General features: G+C 46.1%; 1 protein-coding gene across 17 annotated transcripts in view; it reads right to left on the reverse strand.

Annotated features, from left to right (window-relative positions):
- CPEB1 (cytoplasmic polyadenylation element binding protein 1) overlaps positions 1–21426 on the reverse strand; it is a 49778-nt gene continuing 28352 nt past the window's right edge. For 8 of the 17 annotated variants that reach the window (XM_083412079.1, XM_083412082.1, XM_083412066.1 and 5 more), the window contains 9 exons: positions 17457–17671; positions 14910–15156; positions 14674–14787; positions 10932–11036; positions 8741–8877; positions 6245–6443; positions 4562–4656; positions 2839–2919; positions 1–1395 (listed from right to left, as the gene is read on the reverse strand). In XM_083412079.1, the coding sequence (XP_083268205.1) occupies positions 1285–1395; positions 2839–2919; positions 4562–4656; positions 6245–6443; positions 8741–8877; positions 10932–11036; positions 14674–14787; positions 14910–15156; positions 17457–17671 (1304 nt within the window). In that variant the 3' untranslated portion in view covers positions 1–1284. The remainder of the gene's footprint in view (positions 1396–2838; positions 2920–4561; positions 4657–6244; positions 6444–8740; positions 8878–10931; positions 11037–14673; positions 14788–14909; positions 15157–17456; positions 17672–21426) is intronic. The other 9 variants (XM_083412068.1, XM_083412076.1, XM_083412077.1 and 6 more) reach the window with 2 other exon arrangements.

Here is a 21426-nt window from a genome sequence, read left to right on the forward strand (position 1 = left end):
TTTGCTGCAACGTGTTTATTATGTGCCAAGAACATCACAGCTTACTCCACGCATCTGTAGGAGAGTGCAGTCTTGCCTGCATATACTACAATGAGGTAGAGACTTCACATACTGCTTCACAAAACCCCACAAAGAGCAGCTGGAATATGCAACATCAGCTCAGCAGGAAGAAGGGAGAACTTAGGACACTGGTTCTTTGGCACACAGCTTCCAAAAGAGGGGAAATAATAAAACAAAATCAAAACTTCAACTCCCAGCACGATCTATGGGCTGTGCTGCTGGCTCAACTACATTCCTTAAGGGTACCCTCTTGTTTCCTCAGAATAGAAAAGGGCTCCTACTAAAGCACAGCCCTTTAAACCAGCTCAGTTATAAAAAGAAAATTGAAGTCTTGGAACTTTGTGATTAAAAACCTTTATCAAGCCCCCTTAGTGCAACTTAAAGTGCAACGAACTATATACAGCAGCTCGAAGTTCCGTTTATCCGGTCCAGTTTCAAAATCCAAAAATCCTATCCTTCTGGGTTGCAAATACTGCTATTCACAACTGGTAAACTTCATTTTTTTTTTTTAAACTTGAACAGCTCCCAGACACAAGTTGCAATGATGTTAAAAGCTGCCAGGAAAGAAAAAAAAATCTCGTCTCAAACGACTTAAAAACCATTTCAAGAGTGTAAAAAGGAACTGGTAAAAATCCTGGAGCGTAAAATATGAAATATGATTTGGTTTAAGTGAAGAACAAAGTCTCCTTGTTGTTACAGTAAAAAACTCCAGCTGAACAATCTGTGTATTCCGTTCAGATGGGGGGGTTAAATGAATGGAAAGGCACTGTATGGCAACTGCAAAAAAACTGAGCCAATGAGACCTGCATTATTACCATCAGTATTGCAAGGAAGATAAAAAAGGGCCCTTGATAAATAAGAAACCGAGGCGAAGGCATCTGCATTCAACACCTTCTCAACACATGGCCCTTGGCGCTTCTCAGCAGCAACAAGGAACCAAAGTCTGGGAACTGCAGAATCATTTGAGGGGCCCTCCCCTCTGAAAAAATCCCCAAACAAACCCTCGACAAAAAAAAAAAATATTCACTGTGCATTAGTGCAGAAACAAATAAAGACCAGCAAGTGCAAACGTGAAGGCAAGATTCCCCGTTAGTCCTTCCGACGGGCACCCCAAGCCTGGGTGTGGCACCGGCAAACATCTCCGGGCTCTCTTCCGGTGGCGGGTGAACAGGAGAACTTCCTCCTGCAGAGACTGCAGTGGCTCCTGGTGCCCCCACCTCTGCTCTAGCTGGAGTCTCTGTTCTTCTGGTTGCGCATCAGTGGGCGGTGGTGATGCAACAGCTCAATGGAATGTTTCCAGTGCCAGCAGGAGCGACAGAAGTACTTGAAGCAGACCTATGCAGAGGGGTGGGGAGAGAGAAGGATCAAGAAGCATCAGTCTGGCTCCATGAGATGCTCTGACATGCAGCAGGAACAGGGAGTGGAGCTTTTAACCGTTTTTGCTTACACACTTACACCCACCCACACCCACACCAGGGATATAAAAGGAACTTATTTCAATCTCTGGCTGGAATGCCACCTTATTATTCTGGAATGCAATTTATCAATAGCTATCAGATCATTAGAGCACATTCAAAAATCTCCTACTAAATGTGTGGACAGATACTATGAAGGCATTTTGCCAAAAGGAAGTTCTGACATGGGAGCTGCCCACAGCCAGGATCTCTATAGCACAACAACAGAATGGTTAAGACACCTGAATATCCTGGATTATAGATAGGCTACTTTTCCAAGCCTACCTAGGAGAAGGATAACCCTGATCCCAAACCTCTGCTGCCTTGCGGGAGAAGGCAAAGGAGTAAACCATACTCATATCCAGAGTGGAACTTCTAAGGTGGTTGGATGGCGTCTTGAATGCCGCCTCCTGGCAACTGCCGCAGCAAAGCTGGTGCCAAATGCATTGCTCTGCTTTTCTTTGGACCATATCAGGGGGCCTTGTCCTGGGCTGCCCAGATGACCTCCAGACACACTGCCCAGACTTGTGCCCCGGGGAGGTCACTTTGGTGCTGCTTATGCAGTGATCTGACTTCACCCCTGGAGATGCACTCCATTGTCTCTTGAGACAGACGGATGCCAACAACTCCCAAGAGCCCCATCAAGCATGGGCTAATGGTCAGGGATGATGGGAGCTGCACGTCAACACCTGGAGGGCCAGAAGTTCCCCACACCTGCTAGACACATATGCCAAAAGCTTGCCTCCTACCATCACAAAACAAAAAGTTTGGGCTGGGAGTTAGTGAGACACCAGCTCTTCATCCATGAAAAGCCTGCCAAGAAGTTGCAAAGAGGTTGCCCTTGGGCGAGTGGAGACTGTTCTCATCTACGTTGGTTGTTGTCCTTTGCTGTATCTGAGGTTCCCTTATACAGTGTTGGACGATTCGTCTTTCTAGCTCAGCACTGTTTATAATGACTGGCAGTAGTTCTCCATGGTTTATGAGAGGGACTCTTCCCCAGTCCTATCTGGAGATGCCAAGGATCCAACTAGAGACCTTTGGCATGCATGCATGCAACGCAGATACGCTACTACTGAGCTACAGCCCTTCCCCCCGCCAATTAAACAGAACACAGGACACCAACGACAGCTGCTTCACCTGTACAACAGAGCAGCTTCCACTCACTCCAAAGATGGTGAAAATGGGCAAACATTTTAAAAGGGGGCAAAGGGGAAGGAGCCCTCAAGAAGTTTGTTCTGTGCACTACAGGAGAGTGGGTGGGGTAGGAAACGCTGCCCCTTCAACCAAGTCTAAGGTGGACGGGGGAAAAACCCAAGAGCCTTACCTGGTCTCTGCAGAAGAAGGGACCTGGCTGAGACCTGCAGATCTGACACATGGCATCTTCCAGGTATGGATCAATCTGAACCTGCCCCGGAGGCAAGGAAAGGAAATTAAAGCCAGAGGGAAGGAGCCCGGGGGACAAAGCAGCACAGCTGGAGTTCACAGTGCAATCTTAATGGTGAGAGGGGGAAAGAAGAAATGGGGGCATGCACTTCAGAGGAAACAAGCAGGAGCCAAGGCTGAAAGAGGTCTGAGTCTCCTGCGAAAGCAGCTGCAAGGGGTTGATGTTGAAGAAGACCAGTGCTACTGTCAGATTCACCTGGCTAAAGCAGGCATAGGCAAACTTGGCCCTCCAGATGTTTTGTGGACTACAACTCCCATCATCCCCGACCACTGGTCCTGTTAGCTACAGATGATGGGAGTTGTAGTCCCCAAACATCTGGAGGGCCGAGTTTGCCTATGCCTGGACTAAAGCTTTGCTTTCATTTCATCCACTGGAGAAGTCTGCCCTTTCCCCCAGAAGAGGACCACAGGGGTAGTGGTCTCTGCACGGAACATGAAAATCAACTAGGTGCAGCCTCCCATAATATGTATCCCACCCCTGCATAAGAGTGAATGGTTTGTTTATACACATTCGCCATAGTGGCTTCTGAGGCACTAAAGCCAGTTTGGAGACTGCCTGGCAGACTTGTTTTAGTAACTGCGTAAGGAGAAAAAGATCACCCTTTCCCAGCATACTTGGAACACAGAAAGCTGCCCGAGTCAGACACATGGTCCATCAAGATTGCAATTGCCTACAATGGCTGGCAGCAGCTCTCCAGGGTCCCTCCTGCGGGGGATTGAACCTCAGACCATCTGCACGCAAGGCAGATGCTCTACCACTGCGCCACAGCCCTTGCCTCTTCTACTCCCACCATTTCTTTGCTCAAACAGGGCTTTTTGCAGGCCTGGGGAGGGCCTGCCACAGACTCCATCTACAAAGGCTGCTCCGGAAGGAGAAAAACAGCTCTTTTGGGTACCTGTTATATGAAGAACCGGCTGTGCTTACTTGAGGTTAATGCACCCTTTTTTGAGGCCTTATTACAACGCGGCTGCTTTGTTAAGATTTTAATCAGGAGCTGAGGGTAATGTTTTGAAGCTTAGCTTCCTTAACACAGCTATTCTCTGCAATCCTAAATTATGAAAGGGATGATAAGGAATTTCTTGAAATAAATGCCTTTACAAGCTTGCTAGTGTGGATATAAATATATTATGAAATATGTTTGATGTATTTATGACCGTTTCTGATGCACCTATATATTGATCTGTTTACTGTTCCCACGAGCTACTTAAGAGCACACTTTGGAAAACCAGCATATAATAAGCTTGATGATGCTAAGATTCCTGGAATATCCAACCTCGTCTGCAATGCTGGAAGAAGATCTCTGCCAGGAAGAGACAGTACTGAGATAGGTGAAGCAGTGGCCCAACTCCTCATACCTTATATCTGCTATTTTTCCCCTCCTTACTTACTGAAATCAGTATTTAGGGGAAGAAGTCCTACTGTTCACATCCCAGCTCTAGCAAGCTCTAACTCTCTGCTGATGTCCCCCCAGGATATACTGTACATTTTATCCCACCTAGAATCTCTGTTCTATTTCTAGGGACCTTGCGACAGCACCCACTTTAGGGATCCTTGCTTGATAAGCACAACACAGGAGCTCGTCTTTTCCTTCCGTGCCTCTCACCTTTTTTGTAAACTTGGTTGTTTTGATCTCCACAAATGCAGCACTCACTGCTTTCAGGTAGCTGCGCTGGTTGTTGAAGGTGACACGGCCAGATCCTGAAACAAAACCCAGCCCATTAGTGCAGTGCGCAGCTCCAAGGAAAGATCCTGATACGTATCTACCAGCATAGTAATGCAAGACTTATGAGTCAGCACGAATGTGACTTGCTTGCCAAGGTCTACCACAGCAGGAAGGGAGAGGGGGTTCAGAGGTTAATGGAGGGGAGGGATGCTTGAGGAATTCAATCTTTGCAAATTCCTATACGGAACGTCCTGATCTGCAACCCACAGACTAATGTGTAGATTGGAACCTAGCCACCAAGAGATTTCACACGACAGCAGCAAGGCGACCTGCCTCTCCACTTTATTCTCACAACGAAGCGGAGATCTGAACCAGTCTTCCAAGTCCTAGCTCTTAAGTGCTACATCACTCTTTCTAAAGTGATTTAGACTTCTTCAACAGTGCAAATTAATGTGGAAAAAGAATGAAACTATGGGTAAACACACGAGAAGGTGACACTGGCCCGAAATAGTCAGATTTATCTATTTCCAGTAGCAGCCTGCTGCCTATTCATCTTGACAAACTATACTCAAGAGACTTCTAGTGCAGAATGGACGGTTCAAAGCCTTTCAAGTTAAAAGCTAAAACAATGCTGTACAGATTTATAGCAAGGGAAGCTAACCTGTGACTCTCCAGTTATTGTTAAGATTTCAACTCCCACCAGAACCAGCCAGCATGGCCAATTGCCAGGGATGATGAGAGCCATCAAGTCAAACAACATCTGGAAGGGCAAAAGTTAGCCACCCCTGATTTATACCGTCACCATCCTGATAACCTGAGGCAGAGATCAAAAGCTACAAAGCAGGCAAGTCTTTGGCCGGAACAGCCTACCCAGAGGGAAACAATTCAGTTTAAAGGGCTGTTCTCTGTCCACTAGCACTAGCAGGTGGCTGAGTTTTAACACTGCACAACGGAGGAATCAAATGCAGCGGCTGCGCTAGCAGAAACTCATTGCCTTGCAGAATGTGCAATCTGCTGAGAAAAACTTAACAACAACCTTCTCATGCATTGTCTTGCAGAACACCATCCCGAAGCCACAAAATACTGCCAGTGGAACCACCAAGTGTCTTTAACTTAGCACTACGTGGGATACAACTCAAAGTGACCACCAACCTTTTCCCCAGTCACGCTATCCAGCAGTAATATGCCACCCTGTGCAAGGCCATTTGACACCCTCCCCACAACCCTCATGGCACTGGCTTAAGCCAGGCTTGGGGAAGGAGGCGTGAGACTCTGGCAGGGTCCCAAAGTCCTCCCACCTCTGTCCCAAAGCCTGATAAGTGCTTGCCCAGCTTTGGGAAGGAGGTAGGAGGACTCTAGAACTCTGCCAGAGCCCTCATGCCTCTTTCCCAAAGTGGAGAAGCACTGAGAAGGCACCCTTTTCAGCTGCGCATCTGGTGCGACGGCACCACTCGCATTGCCCTAAAATTGCCTCTGTATCCAAGGTCTTCAATTTAGCCATTCAACACCCCTTTCATTTACAAGGTACCATCTGTACCTATTTTTTGGCCATGGTAAGATACCACCAAAAGGCCCAGAAACCAACAGAATATGAATGAATAGTAGCTGATTAGCCTCACTTACCAATAGGGTACTTGTGCTTGTCTGTGTCGATACCTGCATACACGACGCCAGCAAACAGGTCATTGAGGATCCCTGCTAAAGCTTCGGCATTCAGCATCCCATGAAGAGCTCCCACGAAGACCGTTTTGCCAGGGTCAAGCCTCTGGGTGGGGCTGCGCACAAAGTTGCTGTCTGCCAGGACCCATGGGATCACTTGGACCTGAAGTCACCCAAGAGAAAACTGTGTTTGAGTTGAGTCCACAAGCCACGTATCCCCCCCCCCTTGAAAAACCAACCAACCAATTTCTAAGTGCACCTTAAATGGTCTTCCCATGCCCTTATGCCAAGTGCACTTCAACCATTGTAACCTTCCAAACCGCTGAGTTAACACACAGATGGCTGCTCTTACATTCAGACTATCTGACTTTTGTACAACTGGCCTTTGGGTCAAAAGTGTCCTGTTGGGATCTGAGCTATTAGAGACACCAACTAAGCTGATGGGAATTGTAGTCAAAACCCACGTTGCGGAAGGCATAATGCCTAGCTCTGGGCACCACAATTTAAGAAGGATGTCGACAAGCTGGAACACGAGCAGAGGATGGCAGTAGGAGCTGTTCAACATGGGAATGGTCTCCCTTGGGAGGTTGTGGACTCTCCTTCACTGGAGGTTTTTAAGCAGAGGTTGGATAGCCATCGGTCATGGATGTTTTAGCCAAGATTCCTGCATTGCAGGGGGTTGGACTAGATGACCATTGGGGTCCCTTCCAACTCTACTATTTGATGATTCCATGGAAGCCAGGAGATGGCTAAAGAATAGTTCTTTTATTCCACTTCCCAATTCTGGTACACTCTGGTTCGCTACTCTATTTCAGCTGAATATTGTGTCCTGTTATCAAGTGTGCTGACGTCTCCTTTCCGTTCAGTTCCACTATGCAGTTAAAAGCATATTCTGCCTTACGGACTGCATTTATTACGCATTCCCTGTGAACAGCAGGGTTGGCATGACCCAGTGATAACATATGCTTGCACCATGGAAACAATACTTTGCAAGCAGTACATTTATGCAACACTTGCCCAGAGTATAGTAGAGCCAAGATATGTGACTGAAGCAGCAACACAAGATGTAGTCGTAGCCCTAATCCTTTGTGCACTGCCCAAACCAATCTCACAAGGGTCACACCATCTAAACTGAGCATCCCACTTGAACACCTGAATTCAACTAGGGACAGAGGTAACTTGTTATAGATGTGTGGTGCTAGTATCTTAGGGATGGTTTGCTTAGCAGAACACAACCTTGCCCTTAATTTGGGACACACAAATACAACACAGAAGGGTGACTGAGCATCCTGCTGGTGTGTTTGCAGTAGATAATAATTTTATTATTGGCAACCCGCACATCTGACTGGGTTACCCCAGCCACTCTGGGTGGCTTCCAACAAAATATAAAACACAGTGAGACATCAAACATTAAAAAAAACTTCCCTGTATAGGGCTGCCTTCAGATGTCGTCTAAATAAAAAATATTTGTATTTTTTGTGGCTGGTTGCCAGCACATATCCAGCCATCTCTCTGCAACCACAGGCACTAGAAACAATATTTAAAGAAGCTATCTTCAAGATGATACTATACAATACATGCTGAATACACACACACCACTGGCAATGTCACAGGGCAGGAAAGCAGAAGCCAACCAGCAACGGGATGCATTCTTCATGGTTTTACTGCTTGTGCAGCCATCCTTCAACAACAAAGACCTCTTACTGGAGAAGATCAATGAGGAGCCTTGCTGCCAATTCTGTCAACGCAGAGTCACAAGCGAACTCTTCCAGCATCTATCACACTCCACAACACATTACCCATCCTCTGACCCACTGGCAACACAAACCATGTGCTTAGAGACCTTCAGAACCAGCACTTTTCCAAATGCGCCACTCTCTATCTGAAATATAGTCGCAAAGTGATTTCATGCTCTTTATTCAGCTCATAGTGGTGAGGAGGAATGAATCGAGGTCCCCTCAAAGTATCTGCTTTATATACATTCTTTACACAATGGGCTGCACATGATTGGCTAATTCCGGAATTCTACTGTAAGCCAATCAGGTTGTGGATTCACTTCTATCTGGAGCATGATTGGGTGGTTCCTGCCAACCAATCATACTGCTGCATTGTTCTAGGACCAATCAAACTGCTGCATTCTGAATCCTATTGTTCTAGGACCAATCAGACTGCTGCAGTTTAGATCCTATTCAACTTAGTACATAACACTATCCCTATCTCTCTTCCTGTCTAGCTAAAAGCTGCATGTGTTTGGAGTCAACAACTATGCAACATATGGCACAATCAACCTTTGTGCAAACGGGGAGCAAATCCACCCATCACCAGGGGTAGCTGCCTATGCAGAAGTCACCCTGGAGAACGAGAGGCCGCTGCCACCGCTTCAAAGGCCACACATGGCTCGATGTTATAGACACCCACCTGGGTGCTTTGTTTGGACTGCACAGCGGCACATCCTCTCACCTCTTTGCAGCGCATCCTGCGGCTGGACATCTTGAAATAGTACTCGCTCAGGCCACTGGGACTCAGCACATCGCGGGAGCAGTTCTGGAGCAGAGCACGCACAGATTTCTCTGATTCAAACACCAGATATGCATAGCCTTGGGTGGAAGACAAGAAATTTAGAACGCAGGGTGCAAGCATGTTCCCTTCTTCCCTTGGGAGTATTTTTGCAGTGCAGTTCGTAGTAAGAATTGCCCAGTTGTACTCAATAACCCGGCTTAGTTCAACAGCGACCAGTTTGATGCTTTGGGGGTGCTCAAGAGCAATGCCACTCTCCCGCCTGCCTGCTGGTTCATCAGGCAGGCTGCCTCTGAACATCGAGGCTCCGTTTACATCAGTGGCTCATGAGCCCTCTTCTCAATGCTTTGGAAAGTGCAGGATCAGAGAATGACAACCTTTTGTCTATATACCACTTTCAGAAATACACAGCAGGTTATTTCCACCACTGAATAGAGATGGGGGGAAATAATGATATTATGCTATCTTCTTGCAATGTACAGAATCTCATTCCATTAATGGAAGATGGAAGAGTTGGGTCAACTGAGCAATTCTTAGGCACAGCAGAGATTGAAATCCTCTACTCCAGACCGTCGCATTTGCCAGAGACACAATTTTCTCCCCATTAAGTACTCAAATGGTGCACAAACACTGCAGTGCCAAGCAATCCATGGTGCTTGCAAACCATAAGAAGTGAGCTTTTTCGTTTTGCTAACCCAGTGCTATTTCTAGACCCTGTTTTGAGCTAACAGCGGAATACAGTCTCTGTGGGTGGGATAGCCAGGGTGGGATGGCTATGCTGGGGAAACCACTGGTACGTCCGACTTCCCATGGCAGGCAGTTGGGGAGAGAGAACAGAATATACTTATCAATGTACTTTTCCCAGGAAAGAGGCCTTGCTATTCCAAGCAGGAGATTCCCCGCCCCAGGCAAAAAAGGAGTATGCACACACTAGCACTGGAGAGAGTCAGCATGTAATTGTGTACTTTAAATCAACAGAGGTGTATGGGCTACACTGGTGTGTATGTGCACACACCCAATTAATGTGTGCATGAGCTGAGCGGTAGCAGCCATAGCTCTGTCTAAAGTAAAGGCAGCTCCCTCTGCCCTAACAGCACCCACTTCCTTATAAGTACAGCCACCATCACCCCTCTTGGGACCTGCTAGATGTCCTAGATGTCATCCTTAGCTACAGTGGTGCCTGGCAAGACGAAATTAATTCGTTCTGCGAGTTTTTTCGTCTTGTGAATTTTTTCGTCTTGCGAAGCACCGCTGCGTATTGACGGTTTCCCATAGGAATGCATTGGCGGCTTTTAAAAAAAGGCGCAAGGCGTTTTCGTCTTGCGAAGCAAGCCCATAGGGAAATCCGTCTTGCGAAGCAACTCAGAAAACGAAAAACTCTTTCGTCTGGCGAGTTTTTTGTCTTGCGAGGCATTCGTCTTGCGAGGTACCACTGTACTGGGCATCCCTATGGGTCATCCTGGCTAAGCTGATGAGAGTTGTAGCCCGCAACATCTGGAAGACAGGAGTGCCTGGGAAGACAGGAGTGCCTGGCGTGCTCTGGTCCATGGGGTCACGAAGAGTCGGACACGACTGAACGACTAAACAACAACAACAACATCTGGAAGGAACCAAAGGGAATGCATCTGAACTGCCCAACGAGTGAGGAACGGTGCCAAAATTGGAGAGGGGGGGAAGGGAAAAAAACAAAAAACCTAGCATGGAAGTACTCCAGGTTTCTCAAGACTGAACATTAGGGCTGATGCATCTTGAACTACAGAAGACAAGCCACTTCCCCAAATGCCTTAATGGCAAAGCAAGGTTTTCTGCTTGGCTCAGCAGAAATTCAAGCCTTAATACAACTGACTGGGGAGAATGGCAACGACAGCTACGGCTTCCTCAGCACAAATAAACCCAAAGCTCTGTTCTTTTCCCTGTGTGACTGCCACCGTGTGAACACCGCTGTGTGCAGCCCCTCACCCTGAAAGAGCTGGCAGATTACATTAATGGAAAGAACCTGTGCACCCGAGTGAGGCCTGTAATCCTATGGTGCTCTACCTGTCCAGTCACCACCATGCAGCCATGCCAGCCCAGCAGCCCTCAGTGCTCTCTATACGTAGCATGGATAAAAAGGTTCCTACCATGTCTGTATTACCTTTAGGCATATTACCTTTGGGAGGGTAGCGGGGGTGCTTGCTATCCTTACCAGGCCACTCCACTCTCAGCGAGCCAAACACACGGAAAGTGCTGATCAGACCCGCTGCGCAAATAAGAAATTTAGTTTAGAGGGGTAAGAGAGCATGGAGCATGGAGCATGCCCGTGGCATGGAGTTATTGCTTTGCGCATTTTTTAAATAAAAAAACCCCAGTAAAATATAAACATACAGCAATGTAATTAAATAAAACTTCCCCATGGCTCCATCAAACATTGCATCAATAATGGTTGGCTAACAGATGCGGGTGGTGCTGTGGTCTAAACCAGAGACTAGGGCTTGCCAATCAGAAGGTTGGCGGTTTGAATCCCCGCAGCGGGGTGAGCTCCCGTTGCTTGGTCCCTGCTCCTGCCAACCTAGCAGTTCGAAAGCACGTCAAAGTGCAAGTACAGTGGTACTTCGGGTTACAAACGCTTTGGGTTATGTGTTTTCAGGTTGTGGACCACAGAAAACCTGGAAGTTCCGGAAAGGGTTACTTCCAGGTTTTGCTGCTCGCACATGCGCTAAATTGCGCTTTGCGCATAAGCACCAAATCGCATCATGCACGTGCGCAGACGCAGCACTGCAGGTTACAAACGCTACGGTTTGAGGACATGTCTCCATCACAGATTACGTCTGCAACCTGATGTTCCACTGTAGATAAATAGGTACCACTCCGGCAGCAAGGTAAATTGCGTTTAAGTGCCCTGCTCTGGTTCGCCAGAAGCGGCTTAAGTCATGCTGGTCACATGACCCGGAAGCTGTACGCTGGCTCCCTCGGCCAGTAAAGCGAGATGAGAGTTGCAACCCCAGAGGGAGGGACAAGCACAGGGAAAAGTTTCCTGGCCAGCACAGAACCTCAACGGAGGACAATTATCAACTTGCACCACTGGTAGGAGTGTCACTTTAGGGGGTGGAACTTAATTTTTGCAAATTTCTTCAGTGAGGGGTCTTAAAAATATGTTTTGGGATGTAAGGAATTCAAATCTGATATTTTTGTGACTGGACAACATTTAGCTTGGTCAGTCAACCTGGGACATTGGACGAAGAGCAAATGAACTGCTTTAAGGGAACCAAAGAATTGTAAATTTTACCTTCTGAAAATGTCAGTTAATGCCAAATAACAACTAATGATGATGATATACAACATAACCGCAAGTACTTGATTTGTATGCCATTTTATACACATTTAACTTGCCAAGCAAAACTAAATTATATTAATTTAACGAAAATCTCTTTTGAAATCCCAAGCTGTGTTACAACTTTTTAGCACCCCTCATTTTTGGAATGTGAAAGCTGAAAAACTCCATTGCACTAGTAATGTACGAGTTGGTCGGGTCAGTCGTTTGGCCATTCAATGGATTTTGGCAAAGCGTGGTTTGCACTTTTGTGCTCCATATCCAACCCAAATTCTATTCACTACTCCTGATATGCATTTTCTGCCTTCTCACGTAATGACACTTGAATCATTCCCGTTTTTGTGCAATTCAGTACAGCAGCTCTGATATTTTAAGTGGCATTCTGTGAAACACATAATAGCAATTACGTGGGGGACTCCACCATTAGTGTCTTAATTATTTGCAGAGCCCACACACTCCACGTGAACCTATCTTTATCCTGACTTCCCTTGTAAAGCAGCCTGGGGAAGCCACAGAGAGGGGATTTTTCTTGATATTATCTGAGACTGACTGGTTCGAGTTTGCCCAGCAAGCTTCTTGTCCAGCAGAGGCTTAAACCTGGCTGTCACCAAGCCAAGTCCAATGTTCTATTCACCACAATTCACCATCTCATGCTCAGAGCATAAACAGCACGCTATGTCTCTGTTCTAGGCCACAGACCAAGGAAGACAAATATAAGAATATACTTCGATGCACGAAGGTGGCTCGTATGGCCTACTTTAACTGGCCCTAGCTCTCACACAAAAGTCTTTTCTGTGCCAAATAATGGTAGATAGCAATGCCAGGGATTTGAGTGTGGGACCTGCTGTGTGCAAAGCGAAGAGGCTTAGTACTGAGCTATGGGGGTCTCTCCTATAATTGGTGAACTGCTTCTGGAATTCATGTGGTTCCAAAAACATGTGGTGCTTTTTGGGATGTGTGTGTGTGTGTTTTCTGTGCTTTGTTCTGCTTTGCAGCAATTTTCATGCTGATGTTTATAACTGTTGCATCATTTTTGGTATTGTTTTGTATGCTGCTGGGCGGGGGGGGGGTAGCTTTGCCCCCAAAAAAGTAGCTTCTAAATTAAATAACCATAGAATTGTATAGTTGGAAGGGACGCTGAGGTCACCTAGTCCCATATCCTGCAATGCAGGAATCTTTTGACCAACATGGGGCTCTCTTGCACCACTGAGCTATCTCCAGGTTTTCAGATAAGCAACACAATACTTTATACTGAAAGCACACTAACTTTAAGAATAGCTAAGCTGAGCAAACAATTGATAACAGAGGCAGCTGTACTAGCTAGCATTGTCAATGGGCTAGCTCCAAGAGCAGTTGAGCTGCATAGGCCACACCCCTTGAGGCTGTAGACTTTGTATGGAGAGCCTGACGTTGCTGCACTAAAAACCCCTTCATCCCTGGCCAGTGCTCACGCTGGCTGGGGTCAACAGTTGAGTTTCCAACACTACCTGGGGGGTCACATGCCCTGGTGCCCTCGAATAAGAGGCAGATCAAGTCAGGATGAGCTGTTCTGAGGACAGACTGTGGAAACCCCTTAATCTTGCTCTGAAACATTAATAACCACCTTCAGACCAGGAATGGGAAACCTGTCTCTCTCCAGACATTGCTAACCGCAGCTCCCATCATCCCTGACCAGTGGCTATGACGGCCGCTGCGGATGGGAGTTTTAGTTCAGCAACGTGAACTAAATGCATGTGCTTGTCTTCTGAGTCCCCCCCATTCCAGAGAGGTTTGGAGGGTGGCAACAAGACAATGGGCCTTTTCTGTGGTGGCTTCCTGATTGTGGAATGCTCTCCTCAGAAAGGCTTGCCTGGTGCCATCAATGCATGTCTTTAGATACTAGGCAAAAACACTCCTCTTTTCCGAGGCCTATGGCTATTAAATAACCTACGGTCTGTGAAAGTTTGGGGAAGTATAATTATTATTTTGTTATCCTAATTATTATTTTACTACAGTCATATCTCGGGTTGAAGTAGCTTCGGGATAAGTATTTTCGGGTTGTGCGCTGCGGCGACCCGGAAGTAACAGTGCATTACTTCCGGGTTTCGCCGTTCGTGCAGACTGTCAAAATGACATCACGCGCATGCACAGAAGCGGCGAATCACGACCCGTGCATGCGCAGACGTGGGTTGCATTCCCTTCCGGATGCGAATGAGGCTCTGGAACGGATCCCGTTCGCATCCAGAGATACCACTGTATTTGTCTATCTGTCGTTACGTTTTTCAATATTTTTTATCATTGATGTTCTGCAAAGTGTTTTTAATGTTGTACACCGCCCTGAAATATTCTGATAGAGGGCAGTATAGAAACTGAATTAGCAACAACAACATCTGGAGAGCAGCAGGTTAGCCAGCCCTGCTTTAGAGAAACCAGAGGGACAGTCTCTACAGTGCTAAACATCCCCTGTAAATTAGGAACAAAGGTCACGAAGAGACTGTTATAATTGCACCTTAATGAAGTGGGGTGGGGGAAAGAGCTAGAGAAAGCCAGAGCCTTCACTCCACAACCTGCCTCAGCAGTTACTTGCCTTCTGTGATATCCCAGGGGACTCCTCCTAAGAACACCTTGCAGGAGTAGATTGGATTCTTGTAGTTTCGGGGCGGAAGCTGCCCACTCCATGTGCAGGTTGCCTCGTTCACAGCTGAAGACAAGAACCAAAAGAGAGAGAAGCTTCGTCTAAGAGCCAAAGACAGCTCAGCATTCATCTTGCACCCAGCTCTCCCCCGTGCCAATCTCCCCATGCAAGGCCAGGCTCTGACTCACCCGCTGCCTGCTTGTGAAGCCTGGCTTCCCTTTCGATACTGAACGGGTCGTCCACGGAGTCTTGGATGCCCCAGGAAGGCCAGGTAGATGCTCCAGACCACTGCTTGGGGATGCTGGTTGGGGTGGAAGTGACTGAAGCAAGAGTAGCTTGATCTTGATCCAGGTGGGATCCTGCTCCACTTAAGGAATCCCTGGGAATGCCACTAAGAGGCAGGAATGACATCGGTGGGGAGATCCGGAGATTCGACTGCAAGAGAAACGTGTTAAGAAACACAGTTTGAAGGAGCCAAGTATGTATATTTCAATGTAGCGGTTAATCTAAAGCATCCTAAGATCCCTCATCTCTCTCTATGATCCCACCTTAGCCAATGGGAGGAAAGCTACAATTATGAATTCAGGATACTTAACAAAAGCAAGGGGATTGGGGTGGTGGAACCATTTCAAACTATGAAAGGACCCAGTATCTTTTTATCATGGACTCCTCATATATTTTCTCAGCTTAATATAATGAAAGTGTAAGGAATGTCTCGAAAGGCAGGTGGGGGAGTCTGTTTGAGTCTTCAAGGTAAAGTATTAAATTACCAGAAGATTATCCACAAGGGAAGTACTAAATGACCCTAATGGATGAGCCAAATGTGTGATTTAAGGCAATCTAATAGGTTGAATGATAGAAAATTTCTGCTTTTGTCTACGGCATGCTTCTAGTCGTGTTGGAAGTTTCTGTGCAAAGAACAGTAAAAAAGATGCTTAAAAACCCAGAAGCAAGGTTGCAAACATTTATTTCCTTCCAAGCTTTTTCTCCCCATCCTTACCCAAACTGCTGTGCATCTATTCTTTCTTTCAGAGCCAAAATGAGTATCATGTGATTTTTAAAAATATGGCTTTTAGCTGATATTGCACACTTGTATTTTATCTTGTTATGTGAAGTCACTCTAAGACTTCTTTGTATGAAGTGACAAGCAAATGCTGCTAATCATAAATAATAATAATGGGCAAGAATTCCAAATCCACGTTACCATGGCAGGCATAATTAACTGTATTTTGGCAGCTGCCACATTCATTAAATTATATGCAGCTTGCATCTACACGCAACGAGAATAGGCTCATTAAATGCAAGCTTCCAGAGCTACATATATGGCTGGCTAAGGCCCTGCACATGAAACAAGCAACATTCATGTTAACACTGACAGCTTATTGCCACATCTCTTCTCAGACCTATGGCAAGTGGCAGTGCTTGGCATTAGGCTAGTATACCTGTTTTACAAAGCCCTGGACAACTTGGGTCCAGGACACCTTAAGGGCTGCCCTCTGAGCCCTGATCTCCCAGACTGATCACGGAGATTAGGGAGGCAATCCTTGCTTTGGACTTCCATGCATCTCTTGGAGACTTCTTTATGTCGGACAGAGCTGCGGTTATTTAAAATTTTCTTGCATAACTGGTCGTTTTGATGATTCTCTTGTGTTACTTTTAACGGTTTCTGTGTTGCTGCAAAGTGCCCTGGTGTTTTGTGAGAGGGTGGCTTATAAATACCTTTATCAACTACACACAATCAATAAGGGGGCCAAAAAGTCTTCAGCACAGAATTCTACAACTCTCTGCAGAGTTAAGAAAGCTACGTTTCTAGCTTCAGGAAAGGCTTCAGATGAAGGCAGTGACAAGCAACATCTCAGAAGCCTGTGTGTAAAGAGGAGGGTAAGCTTAACAGCAAGTCAACAGGAGGGATAATCTTCTGTATCCATCTCTCAGTCTCTGTACTCCTACTAACCCACTAAATGATGTCTTTCCTCGTCCTTACTCTGCTCCCTAACGAAAAGTGATTTGGTGAGTTCTATCACCAGAAGTCCATCCAAAAACGCACTGCATTTCACAACCTGTTTATTTTGCAGCAGTTACAAAATACAGTCGTACCAACGCCTTAGTTGTTGAACAAATTGGCTCCCAAATGATCAAAACTTGGAAGTGAGTGTTTCATACAGGTTTTTTTGTGAAGCTTCCTCAGCCAATCAGAAGCTGCACTTTGGTTTCTGAACGCTTTGGAAGTTGAACGGACTTCCGGAACGGATTCTGTTCGACTTCCAAGGTACATCCTGCTCCCCGCCCAATTTTCAGATCCTCTACTCCTTCTTAAAGCTATTTTGCCCTAACCAACGAATTTAGTGTAGAAAAAAATATCCCTTCCAACTTTGTAATGAGCAGGAAACCAAGTGTTGTGGTGTAGACCCAGCGGAATGTGCAACGCTTATTTAAATTGTGAGCAGATCAGGGTCTAGCAGTTTTGCAGTCACAGGTTATTTCTCCAGGAATACAATCTGAAGCAGGACTCTTATGCTGGTGCCATTTGGCTTGTAAAAAGCTATAGTTTGGGAAAGCAGAATAGCTTAAATCCACCCATCCAGCTATTCTCCCATTTCCTAGCGACTGAATGGGGAGCCCACAGCCAGACCATGTTCTCCGAAGTGCCATCAAATCAATTCAGAATTTCAGAGTACCCACCTGCCCTGCCACAACCTCCCCACCGCAAGGATACAACCTCCCCAGCAACTTACAAGAAAGTCTGAGAGATGGTCAGAACCAGAGCTGAATCCACTGGTGTCAGAGTCTGAGGGGCTGCTGGAGCGTGAATACAGGAACGAACGGGCGTTGTCCAGGCGGGAACCCCTTAAAGGGTTCGGAAGGCTGTCAGTCAGCTCAGAGCCAATGGGATCCATTGTCAGGAAATTCACAGGGGGCTTCCCCAGGGGATTGCTGAACACACTAAGAACTGCAAAAGAGACAAAGTGATGCTTTATGTACTCTTCAGCCCTGGTACCCTCTGCTCCGCTTCAACCAGATGGTACTTGTTTGCTCTCAAAAAGAAAAGAAAAAAATCAATTTGGGGAAAAGACCTCCTTGAGGATTACAAATCACCATCCATTGCTGTGTCAGGGAACTAGAGGACTTGCCCACAAAGATCTGTGCTAGTTGCTCCAATGCAGATGCCCACCTGTACCAAGCACACTGGCAGCAATGCTTCTGAGTGAAAATAAATATATGGTGACCTGTCCAAGCTTTCATTTGCTGTCCCACGACTCCTGCTGTTCCACCAGCTACTGCATGCAGGGCCCTGCCATCTGTGGCTTTGCACACAAGGGGAATGGTGCAGACCATTTATGAGATGCCTCATGGCCACATGAACATCTCAGGCAAGGACATCAGGAGATGGATCCACTGGTCCCCTGAACATGTTTTGCTCTCGAGAAGCACAACATGCCAGACAAAGCTGCAAGCAGAGGCAACGTGCAAGTTATGCATGATCTCGAATACTTCAGTGATATGGGACCTCCCAAATCTAATTGTCAAGGCTGCCTCGTTCTTTTCATCTCACTGTGCACACAGACTACATTAAACCATGTGTTCTGCTTACACTAGGGCCTGCAAGCAGAGCCACTGTCATCAACAATGCTTTCAGCTCAAAGAAGTTTACACAAAGGGCATTATCCGTGACAGTGGCTCTGCTTGCTGTGTGCTCCCCTCGCAGATAAACCTCGCCCAGTCCCCTCCAACACACCACCGGACTCTCTATAGTTGCACACAAGCAAAGGGGCGAATCACCAGACACAGAGAGATTGTGTTGCTTTGAGAAGCAGAAGCAAGAGCACTGCCAAGACGCTGGCATTTCCCTTGCCTACATCTTGATTGGGCTTCTGTGTTTGTATTTTCAAGCAGAACAGCTAGAGGCTTTACTCGCAGTAAAGAATAAGAAAAGAACCTGTGCTATGCGAAGCTGGTAAGTAGGCACCTGGGCACGTTTGCGGAGATAGGAGAATTGTACCTTACCTTTTTAAAAAGAAAAGTTGCCGGCCCTCATGATTTCAAGGATGCACTTGAACACATGCAGAATCCTTTGTTGTTGTAATATTCAGCAAGTGGAGCTCTGAGCCCTTTATGAGTACACTCCTTAGTCCTTCACCCCAGGTAAATCACCTTAGCAAGGATGCTCATCTATTAGCACTCAAGTTTTAGGAAACTTAAAACACAAATGGGAAAATGCCAACATGTATTAACTATAAATAGCCTAAAATAGAAGAGTATTTGGGTCTCCTAATTGATTAGTTCACATTCTTGTCGAGTTCAGATGTCTTATCTGTCCGTGTGGAAACAAAGTCCCTACACGGTCTTCTGTAAATACATTTTTATCCATGCTATCTATCATCTTTATGTCCAGCTTAACACTGCAAAGGCAGCACTGGATTATTGTGCTGGCAGCTGTTTCTCACTCGCAACAGATGGAAGACTATGCTGGCTGGGGGGCTGCTTACACAACTCATGAGTAGCCTCACTGCAGAACGTATAACAGGTAAAGTCAACCTGCTAGCATTCTATTTGCATGATTTATTATGGGTTCCAATCTTGAAGTATGGGTATCAAACGTGGATTTCCTTAACATGGAAATCTCAACAAGAATTGAGCTCAACCAGGTGATTCCTGGCTTTTACAGTAACTTAAGGCAAACCTGATAGGTGAGAGACCTGCAAAGATAAGCTGTGCACTGGTGCCTGTGGTTCTTGCTTTGATGAGTCTTAAGGGACAGTTACCATGCAACTGGGTATCAAATGGATGCTAATGCCACATGTTTTACCTCTGTGTTAGGCTCCCTGCCCTGCTGAACAGCTTGTCTGAACATAAGAAACCCAAACGGTAAAGAGCTTCATATTCTAATGCCTTCTTCTCCATCATACCAGCGCTGGACATCTTTGTCCAAGCAATCTGATGGTGCGGTTTCCTATAATGTGAAGGTGGTTTGGAGGGAAGCTGGTGCTATCTCAGAACCATCTTGTTCGGGATGCTTATTGCTATGAAAATTAACTGGCGTCTCCTCACCAATGTTGGCTTCATGGCCAACGAAACCCTGCCTGAATTTAATTTGTCCCATTTTTAGAACAGATTCAGGTAAGGTGGTATTCAATTTTAACAGAATGTGACGACAGAGACACTGTCTAGGAGACAAGAAGCAGTACGATGCTCCTATTTGTTGCAATTACTTTTATACCGCCCATCAACTATATTCTAGGGTCGCTTACAAAAAAGAAGTGTGAAATCCATATAAGCTGTAAGCCACAAAGTCATGAAGTAGCTAAGCACAGTAAGCAGGATTAAAATTACATTGGAAAAGATTGGGGATGGAATTGTTCAGAGGTCCTTTTACCTGAAATCAGGCAATGGGTGTCAGTGGCAAGGCAAACTTTTCCGGAGAAAGCATTCCACAACTGGTGCCTCCTTTTGGGTATCTACCTGCCTCACCTCAGGTGGAAGCTTACTCACACCGTCTTTGGTTTAAGCATTAAGCAAACACCAACTGAACGCTTCTTTAACTACAGAGGGCCAGATACTAACACCACCCACACACAAAGCAGATTCTCAGAACTCTACAGCTACAGCAATATTCTGCCTCGGAAGCTTCAGAGCTCGATGTTCCAGGCTTCATGGTGGGCCTGCAATCCTGCCAATTTCTAGATGCAAAGGGTTCTAAAGCAAGGTAGCTTCCTATCTAAAAAAAGCATTTCAATATTATAACAACAAGGGTTTTGTGGTGGTGGTGGTGGTGGGGAAACCAAGGCCCCGCAAGTTGTTTCCAAAAATTGGCCAGCCAGAATGTCAAAAGGAGCTTCCAAGCACCTTGGACAGAAGGGGCAGGAACGCTGTCACGCAGCCAGAATCTAGAGATACCGAGTATCATATTCTGGTTGTGAGAGGTTGCACACAGGGTCAATCTCCGTTCTGCTATGATAGCCTGGATGGCTATATTCACGGAGAGGTTACACCACCTGAACAATCACTTCCTGACTCCGGCCAGTCTATGTGGACATCATGAACTCCCTGTTGAGACAGACAGGAGGTACACTTCCACCCACAGCAGCAGCAGAGAGGCCTCCTCCTGTAGCACTCACAGAGCGAATGTCTCCTGGTGTTTGATTTGTGTTTTTGCTGTCCAAATCAGGACATATCTCTGCTTCAACAGATCCACAAAGACCAGAAGACCTTTGAAGACGACTCTCGACTCCCAACTAGTTATGTGGATTTGTATGTTCTATTGCCCTTGCAGAAAGCTGGAGTGGCATGTTTCCTACCAACTAGGGATGGACAATATCTGGTTTTCAACACTGTGAAACAAATTGTATGCTTTTTAAAATTCTATTGTTATCCAACCCTGCCAAGATATCTGGTAGATTTGCCAAATGTTGAAATGAGCACAGCCTTCACACAGGCAAGACTAAATGACCTTCCGTTAGCAGACTGGATGGGACGACACAAAGGAGTTCCTAAGGAGGACAGAGTTTGCAGCTGCAATTCTGTGTCATAACTCATGTACTCCTTGAATGAGCTTTTTATAATGACCTTAGAAACAAATTATATCCAACCCATTGTTAAGATCGCAGAAGGGAAGGACGTCTCTTGCAAAGCCCTTTTTTGTTGTTGTCTGACGTAGAGAGGTATATAACCTTTAGAACATCCAAACTGCTTACCGAGGCTTTACAA

The sequence above is a fragment of the Podarcis tiliguerta genome (assembly GCF_965153285.1).
Source record: "Podarcis tiliguerta genome assembly, chromosome: 14".
NCBI lineage: Eukaryota > Metazoa > Chordata > Lepidosauria > Squamata > Lacertidae > Podarcis > Podarcis tiliguerta.